The sequence below is a fragment of the Macaca fascicularis genome, chromosome 17 (genome assembly GCF_037993035.2).
Source record: "Macaca fascicularis isolate 582-1 chromosome 17, T2T-MFA8v1.1".
Lineage (NCBI taxonomy): Eukaryota > Metazoa > Chordata > Mammalia > Primates > Cercopithecidae > Macaca > Macaca fascicularis.
The window spans coordinates 19,125,639-19,141,048 of record NC_088391.1 but is presented as its reverse complement, the minus strand read 5'-3'; the positions used below and the strand labels follow the sequence as shown (position 1 = coordinate 19,141,048).

The following is a 15,410-nucleotide window of genomic DNA, read 5'->3' as shown; positions in this document are numbered from 1 at the left end:
ATACCATCTGGAGGAAATCCCATTACAGCTCAAGTAGCAATTTCTCCTGAGGATAAGGCAGGCCTGTGACAAGTAGGGAAGAGTTGAGGGCCCAGTAGAAACTTGGCTAAAGATTTCAGGTTCAGGAACTACCTAAGAAGATGCCGCTACCAGATGTGAGTAGTATGGGCTCCCCAGTTTTGTGCTATTTTGGGGGATTCCAACTAATGCTAATGGAGATAAAAACCACAGAAGAGGACTACCTTGATGGGTTGAAACATTCCCTGGTGAGAAAAAGCTTGCTCTTCCTTTTTTTTTTTTTTTTTTTTTTTTCCGCTAGTACAATCCTGAATCTGGAGGTCTTCCTTCTATTCCTCACCAGAATGTTCCCCCAGATTTTACCAGTTTGCTTGCTAGTGACACAGTACACTGTCAACTATGGTATCTGTTACCATCTAAATGATTGCCATTTTCCAAGCAACTCCAATAGCTCTGCTCTTCCCCCTAAAAAACTTAGAACTGATTTAAAAGAGGTGAGGAAGCTAAAAGAAAGCCCTTGTGAATAATCAGAACAAGTATGGTTTCTTTCCTGAGGCATCACTACGGAAAGACATAAAGTACTTTCATTTTTTTTTTTTTTAAATAAATGCCCAAGGAAGTACAATTAGAGCCCTTACTTGCTGGATTTACTAGAAACCAAAGAAAAACAAAGTGTGCAAAGGTAAACACTTAATGAAGGTGAAAAAGAGTTACGGCTAAGAATCAAATTAGTGGTCTGAAAGAAAAATGGAAGGAAAGTAATATAGAGCAAATATCAAAGAAATAGATTAAAGTAAAGAGATCTAAAAAGAAATTAGAGGGCAGATCCTTGAGATAAAACCAACCGAGGACAGCGGTTTCAAAATATAAAAAGTAACACATAGAAAAGTGATGATTAAAGAAATAGAACTCTTTACTAAGCAAAAGAAAGGTTTGAATCTTTACATTGAAATGGCTCTACAAAGTCAAAGATGCAAATAATTTTTAAAAAGAGACATACCAAAAATATCCTGGGAAAACATACGAACTCAAAGGAAAATCCCTGTAAGTTTCCAGATGAATGGACTAGATTACTAAAAACAAGAGAATCTGACTAGCCTGGACTTCTTGCTTGAAACACTGGAAGAAGCTATATAAAAGTAGGAAAAAAATAATAGGTTATTGGTAGTAAAAGTCCTAAAATCAAGAATCCTTTACCCAACAAGGTAAATTGTTACTTTGGAGAAATGTGATAAACCACACCTTCCCATATCCACACCCTTGTATTGTCCTCTATCATACCGAATCCAGGCTGTTCTATGTGACCAGTCTTGGCTGACAGCACGCTAGCAAGCATAATGCAAGTATAGGCCAATAAGCACTTCCACACTGTGATTTGTCTGCTTAGAATACCCACTCAAAGGGACTGCCAGTGGGGTCTGAAAGGACATGGGGAAAATTGCTAGTGGAGTCTGGAGAAAGGGGAACCTGAATTATCTGCTGATAGGACAATTACTGAAAATGCTGCCAGGACTAATAAAGATCTGGCTCAAGAGATTTCTGCAGAACGTTGAAATACATGTAAAAGTCCAGTTGACACATTGAATGGGGGCAAAAATAAGCAAGGACATAGATAACTTGAATAAACTAATAAGCTCAATTCAGCGCACAGACCAGGAAGAATTTTTACCATGTAAACAATTTTTACAATTGTTCCATAAAATAGTTATGGAACACATAAGAAAAACAGATAATGGGTGACAAAGCAAATTGATAGACACCTGACATATCTGAAGATTTAGATCAATGGCAGGGATTTGGGCTTGAATTAGTGACAAATACAGAAAAAATGACATTTCTTAAATAAAAACGTTATTAATTCCACAGAAAATGAAAAAGTCATCCATGAAAGGTAAATTAACCATTCTTCGTTACGTGGCTCAGTCACCAATAGTGTTTACATAGTAATAATAATTTAACATAATATTGATCTAACCAAAATTTATAATATAGCTGCATTTGGGAGGATGGGAAAGCTCTAAATATAACCATATTCTTATCCGGGTGGGTTGGGGGAGTGGCAGTAGATAACTAAATTTTCATTGTTCATTTCATTTCATAATGTATTAGATTATATCTAATACATTAGATATAAAACTTAAAAGATCTGTAAGTAGCAATACACATAAGTGTTTAGAATTACAAATATAAATACCAAAAGAAGTAACTATAAAAACTGAAAGAAATTGTGCTTTTGAGGGAGAAATGAGAGACAGATGTTGGAGGTGGAGAGGATGGTACACTGGTGGCTTTTCATAAGAAGTTCGGTAGAATTATTTGACTTTAAACCACAAATATGGAAAATTCTGATATATTTATTTTAAAACAAAAAATTAAAAATTAGAAAATATAAATTTCGATCTATCAAAACTCATTCCTATATCCACTGCCAAACTGTTGATATATGTGTGATAGCACAGAACATTCAGAGTTGTTTTTTAAAAAAATAGTATATTTACCAATAATCACTGCTTAAAATTGGAATCCAACTATCTACTAAATTTTACAAATGGCTTTGTTTTAGTCATCATGTACACTCTTAAGTGATAACCATTTGCTTTATAGAACTCAAGGACTCAAGTGATTGGTATAGCAATTTGTAATGTTTTGCCTAACACTGGTTTACACATAGATAAAAATATATCTGTCCGCTGTAACACATTCTGCATTAACTATGCAGCTTGAAAAATATAGCATATTATTCACAGTTCAGAAACTGAAATCTGCATACAGAGTAACTGTTCAAATTAATCAGAAAAGCTTCAATCCACCATCACATACTACGGTATGAATCGAGTATTTTAAACATTACATATTCTGGTTCCTCTAAAGCTGAAAACTGAAATACTAAATTTGTGTGTGTGTGTGTGTGTTGTATATGTGTGCGTGTGTCCTTTCATCAGATGATATCAAGGGATCTATAGGAATTAGGTCATTAAAATTAGTTAAGCCAATAACTTAAAGCTATCACATAGAGAAAAAGATTCGATCATAGTAAATAGTCATTTTATAGAAAAATTTACCTGAAACTGTAGCATTTCCAGACGTCTGTCAGTGAATTCAAATAGAGCTAATGTTGTCTTCATCATATATAGTGAATTGACCATGAAAGTGGCCATGTCAGCTGTGCCTAAGTTGCTGGCTGATACAGTACACATCTGTAGGAGAGGATCCAAGACACATGATAAAACCTACAAATGAAAAATAAAATGAATTCTTTATTTCTCAATCACTGATATGGTCTTGGGTTAATGATACTTCAGAATTAATGCCAAACTAATCAGAAGGAAGCCAATTTATGGAAGCACATAGGAAAAGATTAAACATAAATCAATACTTTTTAAATTATGAGAACTGGTTTAATATTTGAAGGAAAATCAACAGTAAGAAAGGGATTGTCAAAGTATATGAATTACAAAAATCCAGAAGTGAAACAGAATGTACAATAGAGGAGCAAAAAACAATCATTAAAAATGAATTTACAACATACCTGCACAAAATCAGCTTGACGAGCATCTAATGGTACAACTGAAGAATCATGAGATGCTAAAACTTCACGCAGCAATATTAGTGTCTGATTTAGTGCAGAACTTGGTCCAAGATCAGGTGGTGGGAGTTCAACCTAAAATACGAGATGATTTATCCACTCCTTATATTTTTCCACTAAATTTTAATGGGTAAATGTAAGTTCATAGTAAAAAAAAATGTAAAAGTTATAAAGCATAGACTCACACATTAGAAACCTATAATTTATTAATAGCTTACTTTGAACTACACTAACAGCATACAAAGTGAGAGAAAAGTTCTTTGCCAGATTATCTCAAAATATCTCACCTTGTACTCTAAAATTAAAAAAAAAATTTGAAAAGTTAATGTTCACTTGAATTACAGAATTATATTTTAATATGTATTTAAAATGGCCTGTTTTATTTTTTAGCTCAAATCATAAGAAAAAAGCAGTCCATAGACCAGCACTATCCCAACTATAATATAATTGAGAAACGTCACCTACTCTCAGGCCCAAATCTCAGAGATTTTAGTTCAATATGTATAGGCTAGGGGTTCAGGAATTGACAGTTCAACAAGCACCCTAGGAGTCTCTTAAGAAGGTAACTCATGGGTCACACATTTTGAAAATCACTTCACAGAAACAGTATAACATTACCATTAATATCTTGGGCTCTAGAGTTAAGCACATTAAGTTCAAATCTTGGATCTATCAGTTACTAGTTGTGTAATCTTCAGCAAGTTACTTAACTTTCCAGAGCTTCAGAGGGACTCTGTAAATATTAAATGAGATTGTTGCATGGCTGAGTAGCGTGCCTTGCACTTACTAAGTAGAAGGTATGCCAAGTTCACTATCCTTATTTGGTGGCACCATGATACATAAAAAGAAGTGCCTATGAATTTCTTTAAAAATATTTTCAGAATACTTGTAATGTTAATAAAGTAATATTTTGTAAATTTTTTAAAAATAGCACTTAGAAGACAATGTAAGAGACTACATCCAAGTGGCAGGTAGGTAGAAAGGTGTAAGAGTTTTCAAATATTGGCATTTATTATGAGATTGTTTCATGTAGAAAGTTAATACATAAGTGACATCACCAGGAATAGCAAAGTAAGCATGTCCAAAAATACTCTCTCCTTCATAAAAACAACAAGAACAAAAAAATCATAAAACATGCAAACAAACAAGAAAATATAGTCCATGTACAGCATACACAGAAAAACACCTCAACAGAAACATTATCTGAAGAAGTCCAGATGTTAGATTTACTAGACAAAGACTTTAAACAAGCTATTTTAGATATGTTCAAAGACTGAAGGAAATCATGTCTGAAGAACTAAAGTATGAAAACAATGTCTCACCAAATAGAGAATATCAATAAAGAGACAGGAATAATAAAATATAACCAAATAGAAATTCTGGAGTCAAAAAGTACAATAACTGAAATGAAAAATTCACTATAGGGTTTTGTTTTGTTTGACAGGGTCTCTCTCTGTCACTCAGGACAAAGTATAGTGGTACAATCACAGCTCACTGCAGCTTGACCTCCTATGCTCGAGTGATCACCCCACCTCAGTCTCCCAAGTATTAACAGCTAGGAATACAGGGACGTGCCACCATGCCTGGCTCATTTTCTTTTTTGTAGAGATGGTAGCCTTTCTATGTTGCCCAGGCTGGTCTCAAACTCCTGGGCTCAAGTGATCCTCCTGTCTCAGCCTCCCAAAATGCTATGATTACAGGTGTGAACTGCTGTGCTTGGCCTTACAGCAGATATGAGCAGGCGGAATAAATAATCAATGAACTTAAAGACAGGAACTTAAAGATTATTGAGTCTGAGAAACAGAAGGAAAAAGAATTTGAAAAAAAAATGAACAGAACATCAGAGATAAGACACTATTTAACAACGTAAGTATACAGGGGATCCCAGAAGGAAAGAACAAAGAGAAAAAGGCAGTGAAGAAACAATGACAGAAAGCTTCCCAATTTTGATTTTAAAAAGCATTAATCAACATCCAAGAAGCTAACTGACCTCCCAGAAGGATAAACTCAAGAGACCTACATTAACATATATCATAATCCAACTGTCAAAAGACAAAGAGATAATTCTGAAAGCAACTAGAAAGAAATAACTCATTATGACAAGGGATTTTTGACAAGATCAATAGCTGATTTCTTACCAGAAAACATGCAGGCCAGAAGCATTGGATGACATATTCACAGGTTGAAATAAATGAACTGTCAACCAAGTATTTCAAATTCAGCAAAACTATTTTTCAAGAATAAAGGAGAAATTAAGACACTCCCAAATAAAGGCAAAAATTCTTCATTAGCATACCTGCCCTACAAGACATACTAAGGAAAACTGGACACTAGAAAGTAACTTGATCCACATAAAAAAATAGAGCACTGGTCAAGGCTGCAACAATGATAACTATAAAAGACAGTTTTAATGTATTTTTTTCTTCATAACTCTAATTTAAAAGAAAACTGCATGAGGCAATAATTATAAGTCTATGTTGATGGTATACAATGTCATAAGATTTAACTGTATTAATAATGGCATAAAGGAAGAGGACAATGGAGCTATATAGGAGCAAAGTTTTTGTATACTATTGAAAGTATGTTGTTATAAATTAAGATGCTAATTGTAATTCCCAGGGCACCACTCAGGAAATAAAACCTTATACCCACATACATATATATTTAAATAACAAGGGAATTAAATTAGTATACTAGAAAATATCTACTTAATGTAAAAGAAGTAACAGGGACACAGAGAAAAAAATCATTTAAGACATACAGAAAACAAAAGAGCAAAATGCAGACATAAATCCTACTCTACCCTCAATTAAATTACGTGTAAATGGATTAAACATGACAATCAAAAAGCAGAGACTAGCAGATTAATTTGAAAACCCACACCATGTACCAACTATATGCAAACTTCAAGAGACACACTTTTAAGACAAAAAAAATTGGATGTAAAAGGATATAAAAAGCTATACCTTGCAAACAATAACAGAAAGAAAGCTAGATTAAATTAGCTACATTAACATACTAATACCAGACAAAACAGACTTTAAGACAAAAATTATTACTAGAAATAAAGGATATCTGATAATGATAGAAGGGTCAATCAAAAAAATAAAATAATTATAAACATATATGCACCCAACAAAAAAGCCCCAAAACACATAGAGCCAAAACGTACAGAATTGAAGGAAAATATTTCTTGTAGTGAAGAGATACATATTTTACATTCCACAGTTTCTTCAGTTTTGTCTCCTTTTCTTTCATTAAATTCAAATAAATGTGAACTTAAAAAAAACCTCCAGAATATGATCTTATCTTCACAAAAGTATTCTATTTATCATTCCTACTTAAAATGATATCTAGACTGTTGTTAAACTGATGATAATAAAGTTAACTAATGTTATTTCCAAGAAGAGGGTTTTTAAAAATTTTTCATCTTTGTGCTCTTCTCTATGGTTTAAATTATGTATAAATATACGCATATCAGTTTTACAAAATTAATAGAGTGATCTCTGCCCCCTAAAAGAAATGAAATATACCAAGCAGTTAATAACAGTTAATTCAGAGTGAGAGGATGTAGATGAGTATTATTTTCTTCTTTGTGTTTCCTTTTTAAAATAAATATACATTTAATAGAAATCAACATACTCATAATTCTAAAAATTTAAATATACAGATATTCCATATACATGCATGCATATACATGTTTATAAGTAATATGAACTGAACAGAAGATACTCAAAAATTTTTCAGTGGAATCTTTAGCTTAGTACAAATCAGAAAGATCTGCTAGCATTCTAATAGCTATAATATAGAAATAGACAGCTATAAAAACTAGAGCAAACACGTATGTGTCAGTTCCCAATACCTTTCACAAACAGAAAAAAAAAAAAATCTAACAAATCCTCCAGGGAAGCTTAGAGAGAGAGATACAGAGGGGGAGAGAGAGAGAGAGAGAGAGAGAGAAGGAGAGAGTACATAGTGTCTTTTGGAAGCAATAAATCTTTAAAAAAATTTTTTTTAATTTTAGTAACTTTTGGTATACAAAAGTTTCTGGTTACATGGATGATTGTACTGTGCCGAAGTCTGAGATTTTAGTGCACCCATCGTCCAAGTAGCGTATATTGTGCTCAATATCTAATTTTTTATTCCTCACTCCTCATCCTCTCCCCCTTCTAAGTCTCCGTAGTACATTATATCACTCTGTGTGCCTTTGTGTACCCAGAGCTTAGCTCCCACTTTTAAGAACACAGTTTTTGGTTTCCTATTCCTGAGTTGCTTCACTTAGAATAATGGCCTCCTGCTCCATACAAGTTGTTGCAATTTCTTTATTTTGCAACTCATTGGTTGATGGGCACTTAGGTTGGTTTCATTATCTTTACAATTGCAACTGTGCTGCCATAAACATACGTGTGCAAGTGTCTTTTTGATATAATGACTTCTATTCCTTTGGGTAGATATCCAGTAGTGGGAGTGCTGGATTGAATGGTAGATCTTTTAGTTCTTTAAGAAATCTCCCTAGTGATTTCCACAAAGGCTGTGCTAATCTACATTCCCACCAGCAGTATATAAGCATTCCCTTTCACCATATCCACATTAATATATACATTTTTTTACTTTTTAATAATGGTCATTCTTACAGGAGTAAGGTGGTGTCTCGCTGTGGTTTTAATTTGCATTTCCTTGATCTCATTTGCCCACTTTTTGATGGGATTTTTTTTTCTTGCTGATTTGTTTGTGTTCCTTGTATTCTGGATATTAGTCCTTTTTCAGATGCACAGTTTGCAAATATTTTCTCTGTGGGTTGTGTGTCTCCTCTGATGGTTATTTCTTTGGCTATACAGAAGCATTTTAGTTTAATTAGGTCCCATTTATTTATTTTTATTTTTGTTGCACTTGGAAGCAATAAATCTTTAAAAAAAATTTTTTCAAAAATTCACACAAGAGATTTTTAAATTGCCAAACAAAACAGAAGACCAATGATGTAAAACTTGCACATTGGTGGGAGAAAGCTTAAAGGAAATTTTTTTCTCCCTTGAAATCAGGTCTTTAAGGAGTTTAAATTTAAGGCTAAAGATGCACTTTGCCATAGTTACAGTTGATGGTAAATTATTGCAAGTGAGTGCTACTTGAACTCAAGTCATTCGACAAACTGCCATTCTATGAGGTGCTTTCACACACATCCATTAGATCAGCAACAAGGTAAGAACCATACTTCTAAAGCAAAGTGAAAATTATGGCAGTTTTTCAGATAAACAAACTTTGTGACTCCAAAATCCTATAGCAGAATAACAGAAAGAAAATCTAAGGAAGAGAAATAGTTCATTAATATCCTTTTGTCACTTTAGTTTCGTTTTGTAAAATTCATTCTAATGGTTAAACTTTGTAAGAGACAAGTCTACATTTCTTTTAAGTACCTCCAATGCATTCTTGCACTTACTTTATACTAACCATAATCTTCCCCTTAGGGAAGAGACCCTCTTTACTATGTCTTTCATATTTCCATATAAGCCTGTGGAGGCCAAACACTAGACTTAAGTGGACTTTGTTATTTAGAGGGCCTAAAACAAGTAGTAGCAACCATTAGAAAAAAACAAAATACATTTTATGAACTTCATGTAAAACAATAATCACAATACAAAAATTCCTATAAGCTTTAAGCTGTGTAAAAAATCCAAGTTTATTCACACTCCACTTCCTTGGAAACCAGTCAGTACCAGTGAGTGAGTGGCAGATGCATCCTCAGAGTGATGTGACTGGGAGAAAGAGGTGTTAATATTATCACTGCTACTTATGCCAGGACTTGAGCTATTCATAGAAATCTTACATACTGACAGAAAGTTGAAGAAAATGTGAACTTTTGCCTTACAAATAAAGATTTCCCTCTTTCTTATTCTGTATGTTTGACTTTTCCCTCTATTTTTGTCATGATCTTAAACTCTCAAAAATCTTAACTAGAGTTGTAACCTGACCTTGGCCACAGGATACTTTGCTGAGTATCTACAGCAGGCATGCAAGTACTTGCTCAGGCAGGTAAGCTTTGTTTTAAACATGGCCACATGTTACTTCCAAATATCTATATCACGGATATGTGCCACTAACCTAAGCACGTTCGTGTGAATGAATGGATAAAAAAATCACTGGTTATAGTCAAAGCATACTCCCTCAGCGACAATGAGCAAACATCTTTGCTTGTTTTAAAATCCAAATACAAGGCTGCTAAAATGACATGTGAGAGTGTCTACTTCAAATAGATTAGACTCCCTATTTCAGGCACATATCTTCTTAACTGCTCTTTCACAATGTTTTAAGCATAATGGATATCAATAAAAACTGTTGATCATGGTCGCTTACATTCAATTTATGTTCCTGCAACATAGTTATAACATAAAACATATACATGTGCCACTATATATTTAATCAATTGTTTTGAAATACCAGTGGACTAAACAGTAAGTCATTTCTTAACAAGCCTCTAGACAATAAACATGTTCCAACAGTACTATGAGGGAATGCTTTGGCATTAGTAATGCTATTTAATAGGGAATATGAACCAAAATAATTCATCTATAACTGGCTTCTGTGTGGAAGAATGGGATCCATAAGTACAGTATTAAAGATGTTTCCAAAAATAAAGAATTAACATTTTATTAAGCCCCAATAATATGTTAAATGAAAAATGCAAACTACTCATCAGGGCTAGGCATGGTAACTCACGCCTGCAGTCCCAGCACTTTGGGAGGCTGAGGTGGGCGGATCACCTGAGGTCAGGAGTTTGAGACCAACCTGGCCAATATGCGAAACCCCGTCTCTACTAAAAATACAAAAATTAGCTGGGCGTGGTGGCATATGCCTGTAATCGCAGCTACTTGGGAGGCTAAGGCAGGAGAATCGCTTGAGCTCAGGAGGTGGACATTGTAGTGAGCTGAGATTGCACCAGTGCACTCCAGTCTGGACCACAGAGTGAGACTCCATCTCAAAAACAAAAACAAAATTGTATGCACATCATGTGTACAGGTGTGTGTACACTTGTATTTTTAAAAGACTGAAATATTAAAACACTGAATGTTACCTACAGTTATGTTTAAACTTTCTTTATATTTCTATCTTCAAAATGAGTATTTTGTAACATGTGAAAAAATAATCTAAAAACTGTACCATGTACTTTTACATGTCATCTTCATTTCATCCTAATAAGCCTAAGGTATATATTATTCCCATTTTACAGAAGATGAGTAAGACTGATGAGAAGGAGGAGGAAGGAAGAATATCGGATTTTATATATGAGGAAACTAAAATAAGGACAGATTAAATAAGGTGCCAAAGGTCCCACTGTTCTTAGAAGGGGCAGAGCTTAGACTCTCACCCAAGCAGTAACTCCAAAGGTCACACATATAACGACCACATCAAAGTGTTAATTTTGATTTTCATAAGTGATATTTTTACTTGAATTCTATAAAGTTAATTTTTTCAGAGAGGATGCTATAGATCTTAGATTCTTCTGTAGGATCATAGATCTTAGGGAATCTACGATAAGGCGCTATTAACAGCTGTTTCTTAAGATCATGACCACACTGAAGCCTATCAGCACTAATGGCCCCAGTATCTTACAACCTATTTGAGGCCTTCTTCAAGTTTATATAAAGCATCCTTTCTTCCTAAATGTTTTGCTACATTGAAATTTTGCTAGCTAATTTTATATCCTTGTGACTCACATGCTTTAAACTTTTCAAACCAGTGATTCTCACGTGTTACAGGTGGAGGAGGAAGGCATACATCTTTAAGAATATCATTGAGGTTACCATTTGTTTTTCAAAAAAAAAAATAAACATATGGAAAATTACAGACACAATTATAGATTAATAGAAGCCCACTCATGGGCTCCAATGTAATTTTAAACATAAGTAAAATTAGATATATTGTTTTATAAGTTAAGATTTTTTAAAAGACAGAAATTAGCATTACATGGTAAGGTTAAAATTTTTCTTTCATCAAAAACAAAAGCTAGTATCAAAAAAAAAAAAAAGAAAAAAGAAAAAAGAAAAAGAAAAGGACCAGCTAATGTCTTCGCCGCCCTATTTAAAAAAGAAAAAACTTCTAAAGAACTCAGAGTTTGTATGAAATACAAAAGGGAGTAGGAACAATAGTTACCACTTTTTGTTTTACAAACATTAAATGAGGGTATTTGCTTAGAAGCTTTAATGTACAAGTATTAATGCTATCCAGTTAATCAGATCAACAACCCAAAAGTATTTGTTGATTTTTTCTTTTCTTCATTTCCCTCACTTAATTTACTGAATTATCTCTATACCATTAAAATATATTCCAAATGCAAATGCTCCAAACCATCCTATGCTACTACTCTATAGCAAGCCACTTTTGCCAGGTTTACTCTGTCTCCTAAGTGGTCTCCTTTCTTCCAAATGTGCTCCTCCATACCCACATTCCATTCTCCATACAGCAGTTCCAATGATCTTTTTAAAATGCTTTCAAAAATGAAGATGTGAGACTAAATCTTCAATGACTTACTCTTGCACTCAAAAGCAAACTGCCTTTAAGGTATGTGGAAACAGAATCAACAATCAAAATCAACTCTATACTATAAATACATATGTGGAAAATAAAATTTAAAAAGAAAAAGAAGTTCCAAAAGCATCAAAAAAACCCTTCAATATCAGGGAATAAATCAAACAAAAGATGTGTAAGGCCTGAACACTATAAAAGGTTAGTGAGAGAAACTAAAGACCTAAGTAAATGGAGAGATACATGATGTTCATAAATTGAAAATCTTGGTATCATTAAGATACTAATTTCTCCTCAACTGATCTATAGATTTAATCAAAGCCTCAGAAAGCTTTTTTATTTTAAAAATGTATAAGTTGATTCTAAACAAAATAAAATCAATGGAATAATCTAAAATAAATCAATGGAAATCACAATTACCAAACAAATCCACATACATAGTCATGTGATTTATGACCATTTCCACTTCACTGCAGTGGGAATGGATGGCCTTTACAATAAATGGTGCTGGATCAAGTGTATATCCATATGAAAATATGCACAATAGTGAAGATATGGAATCAACCTAAGTTGTCTTACATATATGTTATACATGTTATACACACACATCACACATATACACACACATATATATATACACATACATACTCATACACACACACCATGGAATACTACTCAGCCATGAAAAATAATGAAATCATTTCTCTTGCAACAACATGAGTGGAACTTGAGGCCATTATCTTAGGTGAAATAAACAAAGTCAGCCATGAAAAAGAATGAAATCATTTCTCTTGCAACAACATGAGTGGAACTTGAGGCCATTATCTTAGGTGAAATAAACAAAGTCAAATATTGCATGTTCTTGTAAGCGGGAGCTAAATAATGTGTACACATGGACACAGAGTAAAATAATAGACACTGGAGATTCAGAAAGGTTGGGAGGGTGGGAGTGGAGGATGAGAAATTACCTACTGGGTGCAATGTACAGTACTCAGGTGATGGTTACACTAAAAGCCCAGACTTCACCACTACATAATATATAAATGTAACATGACTGCATTGGTATCTCATAAATTTATAAAAATTAAAAATAAAAGGAAAATGTTAAAAGGAACTATTATGTATGGAACATCCACCAAGAAGTAGGCACAGGCTTAGCAATTAAGCAGACGTGGATTTCTATTCACTCTTAGTGACTATGTGACCTAGGGTAGGTTTATCTAAGTTTACTGTGTCATCATTCTTTGTTTTACATTTAGTAAAAACTCAATTACATAGTGACAGCTTATTGAAAGTCATAATGATTGGAAAAGTTAGAATTTGAGTACAGCTCTATTAGACTCCAAAGCCCAGGATTTCTCCTTGAGCCATATATTGCCTTTCTAATGTGGAGCCATCAATTGCTTACCCGAGATAAGTATTCCCAACAAACTCAGAATGAATCTTTAAGAAAGGCTATACTTGTATCACCGCACACAAACTACGTGCAACTGCACTACTGGTACTAAGACAACAAATTATTAAATATCAACTTAACTGGAAAAAAACAGAAGTCTCAGGTAACCTAAGAAATACATATGTAGCTAAGGACAAAGACGACTGAGAAGATTAGCTTCTAAGGCTCTTCTAGTTTTTCAATCTATCAAACATCTGCTGAAGACCTACTATGAGAACATGGTATTAGGTATCCAGTTATGTTTTACCAGACATTACGACATGGATCAAGACCAAAGGCAAGAAAAATTGAAAGCAGAAATAAACTAATTTAAATAACGCATACACACACAAATTAAACTTGACCCCTACCTTCATACCATACTCAAACATTTGAGATGGATTGAAGGCCTAAATGTGGAAGCTAAAATAATCAAGCTTCTTAGAGAAAAATACAGAAGAATATCCTCATGACCTTGGGATAGGCAAAGATTTCTTAAACAGGACACAAAAGGAACTAATCATGAAATAAAAGCTTGTTATACAAGACTGAATTACAAATTGAGAATTTCTGTTGATCTAATACACAACTCACAGAGTGAAAAGACAGTTCAAAAACGTAGAAAATATCTGTAATGCTTATTATTCCATAAAGGACTTGTATCCAAACACGTTTGAAAACTCTTACAAGTCAATGAGGAAAAGGTAACAACCTAAGGACTCTCTGCAACAGTCTTTATTTATTTATTTATTTATTTATTTAATTTTTTGAGAGGGAGTCTCACTCTGTCACCCAGGCTGGAGTGCAGTGGCGTGATCTCAGCTCACTGCAACCTCCACCTCCTGGGTTCACGCCATTCTCCTGCATCAAACTGCCGAGTAGCTGGGACCACAGGCGCCCGCCACCACGCCCGGCTAACTTTTTGTATTTTTAGTAGAGACGGGGTTTCACCATGTCAGCCAGGATGGTCTCGATCTCCTGACCTCATGATCTGCCTGCCTCGGCCTCCCAAGGTGCTGGGATTACAGGCATGATCTGCAACAGTCTTTAAAAGACAACTTCACAAGAAAGTACATCCAGCAGCCAATAAACATGAAAAACTGTTCAACACCATTAATCTTGAGAAAAATGCAAACTACAAGCAAATGAAATACCACCACACACTTTCTATAATGACTAAAATTAAAAAGACTAACAACATCAAGTACTGGAGAGAATGTGGAACAACTGAAACGCCCACATTTCTGGTGAAGTCATCTAGGACAATTACTTTGGAAAAATACTTAGCAATATCTACTAAAGCTAATCAATCTTATAATCCAGATATTCCATTTCTGGGCATACATACAACAGAAATAAAAACTTTTATGTTCACCAACACATGTATAAGACTATTCATAACAGCTTTATTTACAATATCCAAGAACTAGAAATGTCCCAAATGTCCATCACTAATAGAATGAGTAAATTGTGGTGCATATATATAACAAAATCACTACACAACAATTAAAAAATGAACTACTGAACATGCAAAATATATGATCTTACAGATATGTTAAATTAAATCAGGGCCAAAAATGTACACACTGTATGATCTATTTACATGAAGTTAATATCAGGGAAAACAAGAGATAGTAGTCAGACAGCAGTTTACACTGGGGTTAGATATTGACTGGGAAGGGGAATGAGGATGCCTTCTGAGGTGCTATAAATGTTTTATGTCTTATCTGGGTGATAGTTAATGAGCACATGCAAATACAAACATTCAACTAACTGTATACTTTAGACTTGGGTACTGTAGCTGCAGTTAAAAAGAAAGCTCGGCCGGGCACAGTGGCTCATGCCTGTAATCCC

The 15,410-nt window shown here is 34.0% G+C and overlaps 1 protein-coding gene across 4 annotated transcripts in view; it reads right to left on the bottom strand.

The window, feature by feature from the left end:
- COG6 (component of oligomeric golgi complex 6) overlaps window positions 1-15,410 on the bottom strand; it is a 101,648-nt gene that overhangs the window by 32,533 nt on the left and 53,705 nt on the right. For all 4 annotated transcript variants that reach the window (XM_005585711.5, XM_005585710.5, XM_015439196.4 and 1 more), the window contains exons 14-15: window positions 3,548-3,679; window positions 3,081-3,248 (exon numbers count right to left, since the gene is read on the bottom strand). In XM_005585711.5, coding sequence (XP_005585768.4) covers window positions 3,081-3,248; window positions 3,548-3,679 — 300 coding nt within the window. The remainder of the gene's footprint in view (window positions 1-3,080; window positions 3,249-3,547; window positions 3,680-15,410) is intronic.